Source organism: Pezoporus flaviventris, unplaced genomic scaffold, assembly GCF_033815535.1.
Source record: "Pezoporus flaviventris isolate CSIRO_AGI_PZ_B2104156 unplaced genomic scaffold, CSIRO_AGI_Pfla_v1 ptg000532l, whole genome shotgun sequence".
Taxonomy (NCBI): domain Eukaryota; kingdom Metazoa; phylum Chordata; class Aves; order Psittaciformes; family Psittacidae; genus Pezoporus; species Pezoporus flaviventris.
The window spans coordinates 16,566-34,508 of NW_026893079.1; the positions used below are offsets into that span (position 1 = coordinate 16,566).

Here is a 17,943-nt window from a genome sequence, read left to right on the forward strand (position 1 = left end):
TGATTGGCTGGGTTAAAGCGCTGGGATACACCCCCCTGCCCGGCTCGCTTTTCCCGCCACGGGGCGGGATTAAGGCACGGACGGGGCTCAGCGATTGGCTACGGCGCTGCCAAGCCCCGCGCTGATTGGCTGGGTTAAAGCGCTGGGATACACCCCCCTGCCCGGCTCGCTTTTCCCGCCACGGGGGCGGGAATAACGCAGGGACGGGACGCAGCGATTGGCTGCGGCGCTATCATTCAGCGACCACGAGCACGCTGATTGGCCGGGCTAAAGCGCGGGGAAACGCCTCCTCCGTGGCGCGCTTTGGCCGCGTGGGGAACACGGGCGCGTTGGAAGCACAACGGGGGAGCCAAGAACCCCCCCCCATCCCTTCCCTATCGCGATAGCCGTGACAGGGACACACGAGGTCACCCCCACGTCCCCCCCCCAATGTACCCCAAAGTGTTGGGGCCGCTGTTGGGGTTCAATCAGCTCTTTATGGACGCGGCGACACCTCGGTGACACTGTCCTACACACCGGCACAATGGGATGGAGCACAAGGGAACGTGACACACGGAGAGGGGGGGGACACCCCCCCCCCCCCGAACCCCCCAACTCCCCAAAAGGGGGGGGTGGGGACCCCCCAACCCAAACCGGCTGCTCCCCCCCCCCCCCCCTTCCCCTCCATGGGGTGCCCCATAGGGGGCTGGTAAAAACCGAGCATGGGGGGGGGGGTTAATCCTTCTTCTTGTCCTCTGGAGGTTTGGGGGCCAGCACTGTGGGGGGGGTGCTGGGGTGGGGGGGCGGGGGGGTGACCGTGTCCTCCCCACTGAGCCCGAATTCGTTGACGCGGGTCAGGTCCACGCGGTAGATCCAGCGCTGGTACAGGTAAATGAAGAACACCACGTCTGGGGGGGGACACAGGGGTCAAGGGGGACACGGGGGACCCCCTGGAACCCATAAGGAACAGGAGGGACCCCCCCTGAACCCCTTAAAGGAACAGGAGGGACCCCCTAGGACCCCATAAGGGAACACGAGGGACCCCCCAGGACCCCATAAGCACCAGAAGGGACCCTCCAGGACCCCATAAGGAACAGGAGGGACCCCCCAGGACCCTATAAAGGAACAGGAAGGACCCCCCAGGACCCCATAAGGAACAGGAGGGACGCCCCTAGGACCCCATAAAGGAACAGGAGGGACCCCCCAGGACCCCATAAGGAACAGGAGGGACCCCCTCAGAACCCCTTAAAGGAACAGGAGGAACCCCCTAGGACCCCATAAGCACCAGAAGGGACCCTCCAGGACCCCATAAGGAACAGGAGGGACGCCCCTAGGACCCCATAAAGGAACAGGAGGGACCCCCCAGGACCCCATAAAGGAACAGGAGGGAACACCCCGAGACCCCATAAGGGAACAGGAGGGACACAACCAGGACCCCATAAGCAGCAGGAGGGAACCCCCAGGACCCCATAAAGGAACAGGAAGGACCCCCTAGGACCCCATAAAGGAACAGGAAGGACCCCCTAGGACCCCATAAGGAACAGGAGGGACCCCCTCAGAACCCCTTAAAGGAACAGGAGGAACCCCCTAGGACCCCATAAGCACCAGAAGGGACCCTCCAGGACCCCATAAGGAACAGGAGGGACGCCCCTAGGACCCCATAAAGGAACAGGAGGGAGCCCCCAGGACCCCATAAAGGAACAGGAGGGACCCCCTAGGACCCCATAAAAGAACACGAGGGACCCCCCAGGACCCCATAAAGGAACAGGAGGGACCCCCTAGGACCCCATAAAGGAACAGGAGGGACCCCCTAGGACCCCATAAAGGAACAGGAGGGACCCCATAGGACCCCATAAGGAACAAGAGGGACCCCCCTAGGACCCCATAAAGGAACAGGAGGGACCCCCCAGGACCCCATAAAGGAACAGGAGGGACCCCCTAGGACCCCATAAAAGAACACGAGGGACCCCCCAGGACCCCATAAAGGAACAGGAGGGACCCCATAGGACCCCATAAGGAACAAGAGGGACCCCCCTAGGACCCCATAAAGGAACAGGAGGGACCCCCCAGGACCCCATAAAGGAACAGGAGGGACCCCCTAGGACCCCATAAAGGAACAGGAGGGACCCCATAGGACCCCATAAGGAACAAGAGGGACCCCCCTAGGACCCCATAAAGGAACAGGAGGGACCCCCCAGGACCCCATAAAGGAACAGGAGGGACCCCCTAGGACCCCATAAAAGAACACGAGGGACCCCCCAGGACCCCATAAAGGAACAGGAGGGACCCCATAGGACCCCATAAGGAACAAGAGGGACCCCCCTAGGACCCCATAAAGGAAGAGGAGGGACCCCCCAGGACCCCATAAAGGAACAGGAGGGACCCCCCTAGGACCCCATAAAGGAACAGGAGGGACCCCATAGGACCCCATAAGGAACAAGAGGGACCCCCCTAGGACCCCATAAAGGAACAGGAGGGACCCCCCAGGACCCCATAAAGGAACAGGAGGGACCCCCTAGGACCCCATAAAAGAACACGAGGGACCCCCCAGGACCCCATAAAGGAACAGGAGGGACCCCCTAGGACCCCATAAAGGAACAGGAGGGACCCCCCAGGACCCCATAAAGGAACAGGAAGGACCCCCTAGGACCCCATAAGGAACAGGAGGGACCCCCTCAGAACCCCTTAAAGGAACAGGAGGAACCCCCTAGGACCCCATAAGCACCAGAAGGGACCCTCCAGGACCCCATAAGGAACAGGAGGGACCCCCCCAGGACCCCATAAGGAACAGGAGGGATGCCCCTAGGACCCCATAAAGGAACAGGAGGGACTCCATAGGACCCCATAAGCAGCAGGAGGGAACCCCCAGGACCCCATAAAGGAATAGGAAGGACCCCCTAGGACCCCATAAAGGAACAGGAAGGACCCCCTAGGACCCCATAAGGAACAGGAAGGACCCCCTAGGACCCCATAAGGAACAGGAGGGACCCCCCAGGACCCCATAAGCAGCAGGAGGGACCCCACCCAGAACCCTTTAAAGGAACAGGAGGAACACCCTAGGACCCCACAAAGGAACAGGAGGGACCCCCCAGGACCCCATAAGGAACAGGAGGGACCCCCGCACAGAACCCCTTAAAGGAACAGGAGAGACCCCCTAGGACCCCAGAAAGGAACAAGAGGGACCCCCCAGGACCCCATAAGCACCAGAAGGGACCCTCCAGGATCTCATAAGGAGCAGGAGGGATCCCCCAGGACCCCATAAGCACCAGAAGGGACCCTCCAGGACCTCATAAGGAGCAGGAGGGATCCCCCCAGGAGCCCATAAGGAACAGGAGGTACTCCCCAGGACCCCATAAGCACCAGAAGGGACCCCCCAGGACCCCATAAGGAACAGGAGGTAGCCCCCAGGACCCCATAAGCACCAGAAGGGACCCTCCAGGACCTCATAAGGAAGAGGAGGGACCCCCCAGGGCCCCATAAGGAAGAGGAGGGATCCCCCAGGACCACATAAGCACCAGAAGGGACCCCCCAGGACCCCATAAGCACCAGAAGGGACCCTCCAGGACCCCATAAGCACCAGAAGGGACCCCCCAGGACCCCATAAGCACCAGAAGGGACCCCCCAGGACCCCATAAACACCAGAAGGGACCCCCCAGGACCCCATAAGCACCAGAAGGGACCCCCCAGGACCCCATAAGCACCAGAAGGGACCCCCCAGGACCCCATAAAGGAACAGGAGGTACCCCCCAGGACCCCATAGGCAGCCATAGGGCCCCCCCCCCATCCCATACCATCCCGCAGGCAGCCTATCCTGTACATCATGGGCATCTTGATGACGAAGGCGAAGAGGTCGTCGATGAAGGTGTTGAGCGCTTTGTAGGTGAGCATCCTCCAGGGCAGGTGCGCCACCGACTTCAGCTTGTAGTTAATGAAGAGCTGGGGGGTCATGGTGATGAATCCTGTGGGAATTGGGGGGTTGGGGGTGAGCTCCCATCCCAACATCCCGGCTCCCGAGGCCGGGCTGCAGCGCGGCGCTGCCGGCGCGGCACTCACCGAAGGTGAGCAGGAAGCCGTAGAGCATGCTGAGCACCCAGGAGTACCAGCCCTTGTGCTCCAGGTAGAGCAGGCTGTACACGGCGTAGCAGCCCAGCAGCGGGAAGAGGATCCAGGAGAGGTACCGGAATGCCATCTGGGAACGGGGGGAAGAGCTTAATCCCATGGGAATGGGTTGCAGGGCTGTTTAATCCCATGGGAATGGGCTGCAGGGCTGTTTAATCCCATGGGAATGGGCTGCAGGGCTGTTTAATCCCACGTGAATGGGCTGCAGCGCTGTTTAATCCCATGGGAATGGGCTGCAGGGCGGTTTAATCCCATGGGAATGGGCTGCAGTGCTGCTTAATCCCATGGGAATGGGCTGCAGCGCTGTTTAATCCCATGAGAATGGGCTGTAGTGCTGCTTAATTCTATGGGAATGGGCTGCAGTGCTGTTTAATCCCATGGGAATGGGCTGCAGCGGCGTTTAATCCCATGGGAATGGGCTGCAGTGCTGTTTAATTCTATGGGAATGGGCTGCAGCGCTGTTTAATCCCATGGGAATGGGCTGCAGCGCTGTTTAATCCCATGGGAATGGGCTGCAGCGCTGTTTAATCCCATGGGAATGGGCTGCAGCGCTGTTTAATCCTATGGGAATGGGCTGCAGTGCTGCTTAATCCCACGGGAATGGGCTGCAGGGCTGTTTAATCCCACGGGAATGGGCTGCAGTGCCCTTTAATCCCATGGGAATGGGCTGCAGCGGCGTTTAATCCCATGGGAATGGGCTGCAGTGCCATTTAATCCCATGGGAATGGGCTGCAGCGCCGTTTAATCCCATGGGAATGGGCTGCAGCGCTGTTTAATCCCATGGGAATGGGCTGGAGCACCAGTGTGGAGCTTAATCCCATGGGAACGCTCTGCACCCCCAGTGTGGGGGGACCTCAATCCCATGGGAATGGGCTGGGGCATCACTGTGGACCCTGATCCCATGGGAATGCACTGGAACACCAGTGTGGGGACACCTCAATCCCATGGGAATGCACTGGAACACCAGTGTGGGGGGATCTCAATCCCATGGGAACGCTCTGCAGCACCAATGTGGAGGGACTTTAATCCCATGGGAACGGGCTGGAACATCACTGTGGACCCTGCTCCCATGGGAATGCACTGGAACACCAGTGTGGGGGCACCTTAATTCAATAGGAATGCTCTGCACCTCCAATGTGGACCCTGCTCCCATGGGAATGGGCTGGAACACCAGTGCGGGGGGACCTCAATCCCATGGGAATGGGCTGGAGCATCACTGTGGACCCTGCTCCCATGGGAACGCTCTGCACCCCCAGTGTGGGGGGACCTCAATCCCATGGGAATGGGCTGGAGCATCACTGTGGACCCTGCTCCCATGGGAACGCTCTGCACCCCCAGTGTGGGGGGACCTCAATCCCATGGGAATACACTGGAACACCACTGGGGGGGACCTCAATCCCATGGGAATGCTCTGCACCCCCAGCGTGGGGGGACCTCAATCCCATGGGAATGCTCTGCACCCCCACCATGGGGGGACCTCAATCCCATGGGAATGCTCTGCAGCACCAGTGTGGAGTTTAATCCAAAGGGAATGGGCTGGAGCATCACTGTGGACCCTGATCCCATGGGAATGCACTGGAACATCACTGTGGGGGGACCTCAATCCCATGGGAACGCTCTGCACCCCCAGCGTGGGGGGACCTCAATCCCATGGGAATGGGCTGGAGCACCAGTGCGGGGGGACCTCAATCCCATGGGAACGCTCTGCACCCCCAGCGTGGGGGGACCTCAATCCCATGGGAATACACTGGAACACCACTGCGGGGGGACCTCAATCCCATGGGAACGCTCTGCACCCCCAGCGTGGGGGGACCTCAATCCCATGGGAATACACTGGAACACCACTGTGGGGGGACCTCAATCCCATGGGAACGCTCTGCACCCCCAGCGTGGGGGGACCTCAATCCCATGGGAATACACTGGAACACCACTGCGGGGGGACCTCAATCCCATGGGAATGCTCTGCAGCACCAGTGTGGAGTTTAATCCAAAGGGAATGGGCTGGAGCATCACTGTGGACCCTGATCCCATGGGAATGCACTGGAACATCACTGTGGGGGGACCTCAATCCCATGGCAACGCTCTGCACCCCCAGCGTGGGGGGACCTCAATCCCATGGGAATGGGCTGGAGCACCAGTGCGGGGGGACCTCAATCCCATGGGAACGCTCTGCACCCCCAGCGTGGGGGGACCTCAATCCCATGGGAATACACTGGAACACCACTGTGGGGGGACCTCAATCCCATGGGAACGCTCTGCACCCCCAGCGTGGGGGGACCTCAATCCCATGGGAATACACTGGAACACCACTGCGGGGGGACCTCAATCCCATGGGAATGCTCTGCAGCACCAGTGTGGAGTTTAATCCAAAGGGAATGGGCTGGAGCATCACTGTGGACCCTGATCCCATGGGAATGCACTGGAACATCACTGTGGGGGGACCTCAATCCCATGGCAACGCTCTGCACCCCCAGCGTGGGGGGACCTCAATCCCATGGGAATGCACTGGAACACCAGTGTGGGGGGACCTCAATCCCATGGGAACGCTCTGCACCCCCAGCGTGGGGGGACCTCAATTCCATGGGAATACACTGGAGCATCACTGCGGGGGGACCTCAATCCCATGGGAACGCTCTGCACCCCCACTGTGCACCCTCCCCAGCTCCCACCCCTCCTGCTCCCCACATCCCAGCCCCCCTCCGCCCCCCAACTCACATCATCGTAGACCTTGGTGGAGGACTCCACGTAGGTGGACTTGTCCTTGACGCTGAGGCGCGGCAGCAGCCCGGCCACTTTGTTCTCCCGGTCCAGCTTCCAAAGGGAAAAACGGGAAGGGGGGGGGGGGGGGGGCAGAGCGTGAGCCGGGATCCCCATTGGGAAGCATCCCGGTGCCACCGGAGCCGGAGCTCACCCGCACGTCCATGACCTTGGTGATCTTCCAGAGGTCGATGAGGAGCCCGATGAAGACGCTCGCTTGCACCACGAAGTTGGTCTCGTTGTCCAGGATGTAAAGCAGCACCACGAGGGACTGGAAGACGCCGAAGAACACGGAACGCACCGAGAGGCCCTCCAGAGACTGCCGGCTGTTCCAGAACTGGATGTCTGCGGGAAAACGGAGCCTCGGAAACAAGCCTGGCACCGTCAGCGCCACGGAACCCCCGCCACGGGACCAGGAACAGCAGGAGGGATGCCCAGGATCCCATAGGCAGCAGGAAGGACCCCCAGGAACCCATAGGGACCCTGCAGGAGCCCGTAAAGAGCAGGAGGGACCCCCAGGACCCCATAGGGACCCTCCAGGACTCCATAAGGAGCAAGAAGGACACCCAGGACCCCATAGGAACCCTGCAGGACTCCATAAGGAGCAGGAGAGACCCCCAGGACCCCATAGAGACCCTGCAGGACTCCATAAGGAGCAGGAGGGACCCCCAGGAACCCCATAGGAACCATGCAGGAACCCATAAACAGCAGGAAGGACCCCCAGGAACCCATAGGGACCATGCAGGACCCCGTAAACAGCAGGAGGGACCCCAAGGAACCCATAGGGACCATGCAGGAGCCCAGGAACAGCAGGAGGGACACCCAGGACCCCATAGGCAGCAGGAGGGACCCCCAGGACCCCATAAAGACCCTGCAGGACCCCGTAAACAGCAGGAGGGACCCCCAGGACCCCATAGGGACCCTCCAGGACTCCATAAGGAGCAAGAAGGACACCCAGGAACCCATAGGAACCCTGCAGGACTCCATAAGGAGCAGGAGAGACCCCCAGGACCCCATAGAGACCCTGCAGGACTCCATAAGGAGCAGGAGGGACCCCCAGGAACCCCATAGGAACCATGCAGGAACCCATAAACAGCAGGAAGGACCCCCAGGAACCCATAGGGACCATGCAGGACCCCGTAAAGAGCAGGAGGGACCCCCAGGAACCCATAGGGACCATGCAGGAGCCCAGGAACAGCAGGAGGGACACCCAGGACCCCATAGGCAGCAGGAGGGACCCCCAGGACCCCATAAAGACCCTGCAGGACCCCGTAAACAGCAGGAGGGACCCCCAGGACCCCATAGGGACCCTCCAGGACTCCATAAGGAGCAAGAAGGACACCCAGGAACCCATAGGAACCCTGCAGGACTCCATAAGGAGCAGGAGAGACCCCCAGGACCCCATAGAGACCCTGCAGGACTCCATAAGGAGCAGGAGGGACCCCCAGGAACCCCATAGGAACCATGCAGGAGCCCATAAACAGCAGGAAGGACCCCCAGGAACCCATAGGGACCATGCAGGACCCCGTAAAGAGCAGGAGGGACCCCCAGGAACCCATAGGGACCATGCAGGAGCCCAGGAACAGCAGGAAGGACCCCCAGGACCCCAGAAGGATACTCCAGGACCCCATAAGCAGTAGGAGTGAACCTCCAGGACCCCATAGAGACCCTGCAGGACCCCATAAACAGCAGGAGAGACCCCCCAGGACCCCATAGGGACCCTGCAGGACTCCATAAGGAGCAGGAGGGACACCCAGGACCCCATAGGGACCCTGCAGGACTCCATAAGGAGCAGGAGTGACGCCCAGGACCCCATAGGCACCCTGCAGGACTCCATAAGGAGCAGGAGGGACCCCCAGGACCCCATAGGGACACTTCAGGACCCCATAAACAGCAGGAGGGACCTTCCAGGACCCCATAGGAATCTTGCAGGACCACATAGGCAGCAGGAAAGACTCCCAGGACCCCACAAAGGAACAGGAGAGATCCTCCAGAAACCCCATAGGGACCCTGCAGGACCCCATAAACAGCAGGAGGGACCCTCAGGATCCCACAGAACCCTCCAGGACCCCATAAGCAGCAGGAGGGACCTGCCAGGACCCCATAGGCAGCAGGAGGACCCCCAGGACCCCATAGGGACCCTGCAGGACCCCATAAAAGAACAGGAGGGAACCTGCAGGACCCCATAGGGACCTTGCAGGACCCCATAGGCAGCTGGAGGGACACGCAGGACCCTTCCCCTTTCCACCTCTCTCAGCCCTCACCATTCTTGAAGGCCAGGAACTCGAAGATGCTGTGCACGATGGAGACGATGATGGTCAGCGCCAGCAGGTAGGGGTTGGTCTCCAGCAGAGCCACCTGCAACAGGCACCAGGAACCTCTCCATCCCCATCCCATGGCTCCATCTCCATCCCACCTCTCCACCTTCATCCCACCTCTCCACCTCCAACCCAAGGCTCCATCTCCATCCCACCTCTCCACCTCCATCCCACGGCTCCATCCCGCCCCTCCATCCCCATCCCAAGTCTCCACCTCCATCCCAAAGCTCCATCTCCATCCCACCTCTCCACCTCCATCCCACCTCTCCACCTCCATCCCGCCTCTCCACCTCCATCCCGCCTCTCCACCTCCATCCCAAGGCTCCACCTCCATCCCACCTCTCCACCTCCATCCCACGGCTCCACCTCCATCCCACCTCTCCATCTCCATCCCACGGCTTCATCTCCATCCCACCTCTCCACCTCCATCCCACCTCTCCACCTCCATTCCAAGGCTCCACCTCCATCCCAAAGCTCCATCTCCATCCCACCTCTCCACCTCCATCCCACCTCTCCACCTCCATCCCGCCTCTCCACCTCCATCCCGCCTCTCCACCTCCACCCCACCTCTCCACCTCCATCCCAAGGCTCCACCTCCATCCCACCTCTCCACCTCCATCCCACGGCTCCACCTCCATCCCACCTCTCCATCTCCATCCCACGGCTCCATCTCCATCCCACCTCTCCATCTCCATCCCACGGCTTCATCTCCATCCCACCTCTCCACCTCTATCCCACCTCTCCATCTTCATCCCATGGCTCCACCTCCATCCCAAAGCTCCATCTCCATCCCACCTCTCCATCTCCATCCCACCTCTCCACCTCTACCCCACCTCTCCACCTCCATCCCAAAGCTCCATCTCCATCCCACCTCTCCACCTCTACCCCACCTCTCTACCTCCATCCCATGGCTCCATCTCCATCCCACCTCTCCAGCTCCACCCCACGGCTCCATCCCACCTCTCCACCTCCACCCCACGGCTCCATCCCACCTCCCCAGCTCCACCCCACGGCTCCATCCCACCTCCCCAGCTCCACCCCACCTCTCCAGCTCCACCCCACGGCTCCATCCCACATCTCCAGCTCCACCCCACGGCTCCATCCCACCTCTCCACCTCCACCCCACCTCTCCATCCCACCCCCAGCAGAGCCGGGACAAGGCTCACTCCTTGTCCTCCCCGCAGGAGAGCTGCTGGGTGCTTCCTCACCTTCACCGAGTCCTGCTCCTCATCCGACTGCTCGTAGAGGTCCTCTCCCAGGAAATTCCAAGGGGATTTGGTGCTCTGGGCAGCGTAGAGCTGCCAGCGCCACAGGGAGAGGGGGCAGAAGGAGAGGCGGAAGGGCAGGCGCTGCAGGGACTCGTTGATGGGGAAATAATCCTTCTGCAGGTTCCAGTAGTCATTGAAGTAGAGGATGGGGTAATAATCCCCACTGATGGCGTCGAACTTCACATCTGGAGCAGGGCGGGATGCAAGGATGACACCAGCCCCCCCTTTCCCATGGGAATGCGTCCCCCCGGGAGAGGGGGCAGCCCCAGGAAGCCCCCCTCGAAGAGGAGAGCCTTACACTGGTCCAGAGGAGGGGGCACGCTGCCCTTCACCCAGGGCGTGTGGTCATCCACCATGTTGATGGTGAGGTTGGGGTGCCAGTGCGAGATCACCTCCACAGGACCGTAGTCCTCGGCTCTCTGAGGGGAGAAGCCCCAAATCAGCAGCAGCAGGAGCAGCATCGTAACATCATCATCATCATCACTGTTACCATCATAACATCACCACCATCGCTATCATCACCGGTATTGTATCACCACCGTCATCCTAACATCGTTATCACCATCACCATCATCATCATCATCATAATCACTGTTACCATCATAACATCACCACCATCGCTATCATCACTGGTATCGTATCACCACCGTCATCCTAACATCATCATCATCATCATCATCACTGTTACCATCATAACATCACCACCATCGCTATCATCACCGGTATCGTATCACCACCGTCATCCTAACATCATCATCATCATCATCATCACTACCATCGCTATCATCACCGTTGTATCACCACCGTCATCGTAACATCGTTATCGCCATCACCATCATTGTTTCACCATCATCATCATCACCACCGTTACCATCGTAACATTGCCACCATCGCTATCACCCTTGTTGTATCACCACTGTCATCCTAACATCGTTATCGCCATCACCATCATTGTTTCACCATCATCATCATCACCACCGTTACCATCGTAACATTGCCACCATCGCTATCACCCTTGTTGTATCACCACCGTCATCCTAACATCGTTATCACCATCACCATCATCACCACCACCGTTACCATCATAACATCGCCACCATTGCTACCATCACCGTTGTTGTATCACCACCGTCATCCTAACATCGTTATCACCATCACCATATCATCATCATCATCACCACCGTTACCATCATAACATCACCACCATCGCTATCATCACCGTTGTTGTATCACCACCGTCATCCTAACATCGTTATCGCCATCACCATATCATCATCATCATCACTGTTACCATCATAACATCACCACCACCGCTATCATCACCGTTGTTGTATCACCACCGTCATCCTAACATCGTTATCACCATCACCATCATCATCACCACCACCATTACCATCATAACATCGCCACCATTGCTACCATCACCGTTGTTGTATCACCACCGTCATCCTAACATCGTTATCACCATCACCATCATCGTATCACCATCATCATCATCATCACTGTTACCATCATAACATCACCACCATCGCTATCATCACCATTGTTGTATCACCACCGTCATCCTAACATCGTTATCACCATCACCATCATCGTATCACCATCATCATCATCATCACCACCATTACCATCATAACATCACCACCATCGCTATCATCACCGCTGGTGTATCACCACCGTCATCCTAACATCGTTATCACCATCACCATCATCATATCACCACCATCATCATCATCATCACCGTTACCATCATAACATCACCACCATCGCTATCATCACCGTTGTTGTACCACCACCGTCATCCTAAAATCGTTATCGCCATCACCATCATCGTTTCACCATCATCATCATCATCACCGTTACCATCATAACATCTTCACCATCGCTATCATCACCGTTGTACCACCACCGTCATCGTAACATCGTTATCGTCATAACCATCATCGTATCACCATCATCATCACCATTATCACCATCGTAACGTCATCATTGTCACTATCACCATCATCATCACCAGCACCATCACCACCATCATTATCATCATCATGAGATCACCATCATTGTATCACCACCATCATCATAACATCATCACCATAACATCACCATCATTACCACCCCCATCATTACCATCACCATCATTACCATCACCATCATTACCACCACAACAACTACCATCATCATCACCACCATTGTAATACCACCACTATCACCATCATGACATCACCATCACCACCATCATCACCACCACCACCACCACCATCCCACAACCAGTATCACCATCACCATCATAACATCACCACCATCATCACACAACCACTATCACCATCACCATCATAACATCACTACCATCATCATCACCACCACCACCATCATCACACAACCACTATCACCATCATAACATCACCACCATCATCACCACCACCACCATCCCACAACCAGTATCACCATCACCATCATAACATCACCACCATCATCACCACCACCATCATCACACAACCACTATCATAACATCACCATCACCATCATAACATCACCATCATCACCACCACCATCACCACCACGGTTGGTGTCCCTCAAGCTCATCCAGCCCAGAGTCATCCTCCCATCCCAAGAATCCCACAAGGGGATGATCCCTCTCTGCAGGAGCAGGAAGGGGAAGCTTCAGATGGAACCCACAAACAGCAGAAGGGACCCCCCCAAAGGAACAGGAGGGACCCCCCCAGGACCCCATAAAGCAGCAGGAGGGACCCTGAGGAGCAGAAAGCCCCCAAAGGAGCTGCTCGTACCTTGATCATCTCCGGGTCTGCCTCTGTCTCCCCGGTCAGGAGGTTCTTGGTCTTCTGGAAGCGCCGCCGCTTGTACTTGTTGATCACTGGAAGGGAAGGGAATTCCTTGGCCTGCTTTCCATGGGGAATTGCTTCCAGCTCCCCAGGAAGGAGCTCTAGGGAGGTTATGGGCAGCCAGCATAGGCACAAACACTCCTTCAACTCTCCAGGGAAAAGCTGGAATGTGGGCACCATGAACCCCACGAAGAGCCAAGCCTTCAGGGTAACGGCATCAGCGTGGAAGAAAGCCCCCCAGATACCACAATTCCTTCCCTTCCCCCCCCATCCCACAGATGGAATCCATAGGGATTTAAGGTTTTCCCTCCATAGGTTTCTGAAGGATGAATCCCAAGCGTGGAACCCTCCGTGGGGCAGCCTTGGAGACCACAGCAAGGCGGACGCTTCCCCTCCATTGACCCAAAGCGCAGCTGCTGGGGCTCCCTGTGGGGCACAGGAATGGGGCTCCCCCCTTTTCCATACTTCGGGAAGTGTGGACGGTGGCGAGGCGCCGGTAGAGGTTCTTCTGCCGGGGGTCGGGGTGGAAGCCGCTCTTGGTGAAGTAGACGTGGACGTAGATGGAGCCGTTGTGCTGCACGCTCTGCAAGGGGAGGTGGGAAGGGGCTGGGATCAGGGGCTCCAGCTCCTTCCCAACCCAGCTCCTCAAGCCTGGGATGTGCTGGTCCCCGGAGGTGGGAAGGGGCTGGGATCAGGGGCTCCCAACCCAGCCCCTCAGCCTGGGATGTGCTGGTTCCCGGAGGTGGGAAGGGGCTGGGATCAGGGGCTCCCAACCCAGCCCCTCAGCCTGGGATGTGCTGGTCCCCAGAGGTGGGAAGGGGCTGGGATCAGGGGCTCCAGCTCCTTCCCAACCCAGCCCCTCAAGCCTGGGATGTGCTGGTCCCCGGAGGTTGGAAGGGGCTGGGATCAGGGGCTCCCAACCCAGCCCCTCAGCCTGGGATGTGCTGGTCCCCGGAGGTGGGAAGGGGCTGGGATCAGGGCTCCAGCTCCTTCCCAACCCAGCCCCTCAAGCCTGGGATGTGCTGGTCCCCGGAGGTGGGAAGGGGCTGGGATCAGGGGCTCCCAACCCAGCCCCTCAGTCTGGGATGTGCTGGTCCCCGAAGGTGGGAAGGGGCTGGGATCAGGGGCTCCCAACCCAGCCCCTCAAGCCTGGGATGTGCTGGTCCCAGCCTCCCACTGAGAGGGAACGCGTCGGGAGCAGCTCCCAAACAGGAATTCCTCCCTGGATCCTCCTTGTCCCCCATCTCCTGGCTCCCCACCCTCCCATCCAGACCTTCCTCCTCACCCCTCCATCCACGGGCAGGGTGTGGGGTGCTCAGCACCCACCTGTGAGATGGCCACGTCCCCGGCGTGCTCGTAGCAGCCGTCGGCGTTGTCGCCGCTGGTCCAGTCCCCGTAGACCAGGTCCCTCTGCTGCCAGAAGAGGGCCGAGCTCACGTTGAAGTCGGTGAAGTGCTCGTGCTCCGAGATGTACACGTACAGGTCCTGCAGGGAGAGGGGCAAGGAGCGCTCCTGCCCCACGGCCCCACGGCCCCACAGCCCCACAGCCCCACAGCCCGGCCCCCCTGCTCAGGATAGGGCCCTGCCGTTACCATCAAGGTGTCCTTGGGGAAGAGGTTCCTGCTGGGTGCCCGCGGCGTCCCCCCCGTGCTGCTCGGCTCCTGCGGCGCGGGGCCCCTCCGGAACCAGCTGCTGATGGCCCAGATGATGAAGATCCTATGGGAAGAGGGGGAGAGGCTGCTCCAAAGGGCTGCGGCGCTCCCGGGAACGGGGCACGGATCAGGGATGCAGCCGGAGGGCAGCAGGGCTTGGTCCCGGTCCCGTAGCAAACGGCAGGAGAAGGGAAAGGCCTGGAGCCGTGCTTGGGAACGCTGAGGAGCTCCGGGGTATCCCAGAGGAGGCTCCAAAGAGGAGGGGATAGGGACACCAGGGAGCGCATCCCAAGGGATGGGCGCTTCCAGCTTTGGTTCCCTCCTTGGGCCTCCGGCAGCAGCCAAGCGCGAGCAGCGTGGTGTTCCCAGAGCTTCCAGAGGCATGGATCAGGGGGAGACGGGAGAACAGAGGGGACTGAGAGCACTGGCTCGGATGGGGCTTTGCACGGGACAAACTTGCCTTTGGAGGAATGGGAGGGATGGAGGGATGAGAAGGAAGGCGAGGACGGAGGGTGGGAAGCAGGACATGGGTACAGGGAGGATCTAGGAAGGAATTCCTGTTGGCAGCACCATGGGGGAGCTGATCCCGACCCGTTCCCGACCAGCGGGAGGCTGGGAACAGCACATCCAAGCGCAATTCCCGCTCCAGGAACACCCCTTCCCTAATGGAGAGCGCTCATTCCCTGGAGCAGGGACGCCAATGGGAGCCATCCCCATTCCCACACCCTATCCCACTCCGGAGCGATGGGATAACGGCACGCTCTTCCCTATGGAATTAGGGCAGGCTGAGCTCTGGGGGGGGCTGGCAGCTCCAAGGAGCAGCAGGCAGCGCCGGGGCTTCCATAGGAAAACCGGGAATGGGCTCAGGAGTGAGGAGAAAGCCTACGGGGCGGAATGGGCAGCACCAGCCACGGGACCGGGCTACGGGCACGGCAGCACCGGGTCTATGGCCCTGGTACCGGGTTAGGGGCTCGGCAGCACCGGGTCTATGGCCCCGGTACCGGATACGGGCACAGCAGCACCGGGTCTATGGCCCCGGTACCGGGTTATGGGCTCGGCAGGACTGGGTCTATGGCCTCGGTACTGGACATGGGCATGGCATGATTGGGTCTATGGCCCCGGTACTGGTTATGGGCTTGGCAGCACCGGGTCTATGGCCCCGGTACCGGGTTATGGGCACGGCAGCACCGGGTCTATGGCCCCGGTACTGGGTTATGGGCACGGCAGCACCGGGTCTACGGCCCCGGTACTGGACACGGGCACGGCAGCACCGGGTCTATGGCCCCGGTACCGGGTTATGGGCACGGCAGCACCGGGTCTATGGCCCGGTACCGGGTTATGGCACGGCAGCACCGGGTCTATGGCCCCGGTACTGGACACGGGCACGGGAGCACCGGGTCTATGGTCCTGGTACCGGGCTATGGGCACGGCAGCACCGGGTCTATGGCCCCGGTACTGGACACGGGCACGGCAACACCAGGTCTACGGTCCTGGTACCGGGCTATGGGCATGGCAGCACCGGGTCTATGGCCCCGGTACCGGGTTATGGGCTCGGCAGGACTGGGTCTATGGCCTCGGTACTGGACATGGGCATGGCATGATTGGGTCTATGGCCCCGGTACTGGTTATGGGCTTGGCAGCACCGGGTCTATGGCCCCGGTACCAGGTTACGGGCACAGCAGCACCGGGTCTACGGCCCCGGTACTGGACACGGGCACGGCAACACCAGGTCTATGGTCCTGGTACCGGGCTATGGGCATGGCAGCACCGGGTCTATGGCCCCGGTACCGGGTTATGGGCACAGCAGCACCGGGTCTATGGCCCCGGTACCGGGTTATGGGCACGGCAGCACCGGGTCTATGGCCCCGGTACCGGGTTATGGGCACGGGAGCACCGGGTCTATGGCCCCGGTACCGGGTTATGGGCACGGCAGCACCGGGTCTATGGCCCCGGTACCGGGTTATGGCACGGCAGCACCGGGTCTATGGCCCCGGTACCGGTTTGCAGGACCGGGTCTATGGCCCCGGTACCGGTTTGCAGGACCGGGTCTATGGCCCCGGTACCGGACACGGCAGCACTGGGTCTATGGCCCCGGTACCGGGTTATGGGCACGGCAGCACCGGGTCTATGGCCCCGGTACCGGGTTATGGGCACGGGAGCACCGGGTCTATGGCCCCGGTACCGGGTTATGGGCACGGCAGCACCGGGTCTATGGCCCCGGTACCGGGTTATGGCACGGCAGCACCGGGTCTATGGCCCCGGTACCGGGTTATGGGCACGGCAGCACCGGGTCTATGGCCCCGGTACCGGGTTATGGGCACGGCAGCACCGGGTCTATGGCCCCGGTACCGGGTTATGGGCACGGCAGCACCGGGTCTATGGCCCCGGTACCGGGTTATGGGCACGGCAGCACCGGGTCTATGGCCCCGGTACCGGGTTATGGGCACGGCAGCACCGGGTCTATGGCCCCGGTACCGGGTTATGGCACGGCAGCACCGGGTCTATGGCCCCGGTACCGGTTTGCAGGACCGGGTCTATGGCCCCGGTACCGGACACGGCAGCACTGGGTCTATGGCCCCGGTACCGGACACGGGCCCGGCAGCCCCGCGCTGTGTGCTCGGCAGCCCGTGCCGGGCCTCACCTGAAGAGCACCCCCTTGATGACCTGCCAGGCGTTGGGCGCCGCTTGCTGCCGCTGCGTCTCCGCCGCCGCCGCCGCGTCGCCGGCGCTGCCGTTGCTGCTGACCTGCGGAGGGGGGGCACAGGGAGCGCTCAGAGCCCCGCGGCCGCCCCGGTTTCCCCACAGACCCGCAGCGCTTCCGCCCGTACCTGCCCCGGGCCCGGCACCGCCGCTGCCGCCGCCTCAGTGCCCGGCGCCGCCATCTTGTTGCGCCGCTGCTTCCCCTCCCCGCCCCGCCCCGCCCCGCCCCGCCCGCCACTTCGGTCCCGCCGAGATCTCGCGAGAGCAGCGACCGGCGCCACGCCCACTTGGGAGGGGGTGCGCGGCGTGG

At 60.6% G+C, this 17,943-nt stretch overlaps 1 protein-coding gene across 1 annotated transcript; it reads right to left on the bottom strand.

Moving 5' to 3' along the window:
• Positions 1–709: 709 nt before the first annotated feature.
• CLPTM1 (CLPTM1 regulator of GABA type A receptor forward trafficking) lies at positions 710–17,815 on the bottom strand. The gene is made up of 14 exons (XM_061443817.1): positions 17,762–17,815; positions 17,575–17,678; positions 14,874–14,997; positions 14,608–14,766; positions 13,747–13,864; positions 13,228–13,313; positions 10,740–10,860; positions 10,382–10,626; positions 9,120–9,213; positions 7,010–7,200; positions 6,814–6,909; positions 4,033–4,168; positions 3,771–3,938; positions 710–887 (listed from the first exon to the last, which is right to left on the bottom strand). The coding sequence occupies exons 1-14, from the start codon at positions 17,813–17,815 to the stop codon at positions 715–717; spliced, it is 1,869 nt and encodes a 622-aa protein (XP_061299801.1). The 3' UTR covers positions 710–714.
• Between the last annotated feature and the right edge of the window lie 128 nt (positions 17,816–17,943).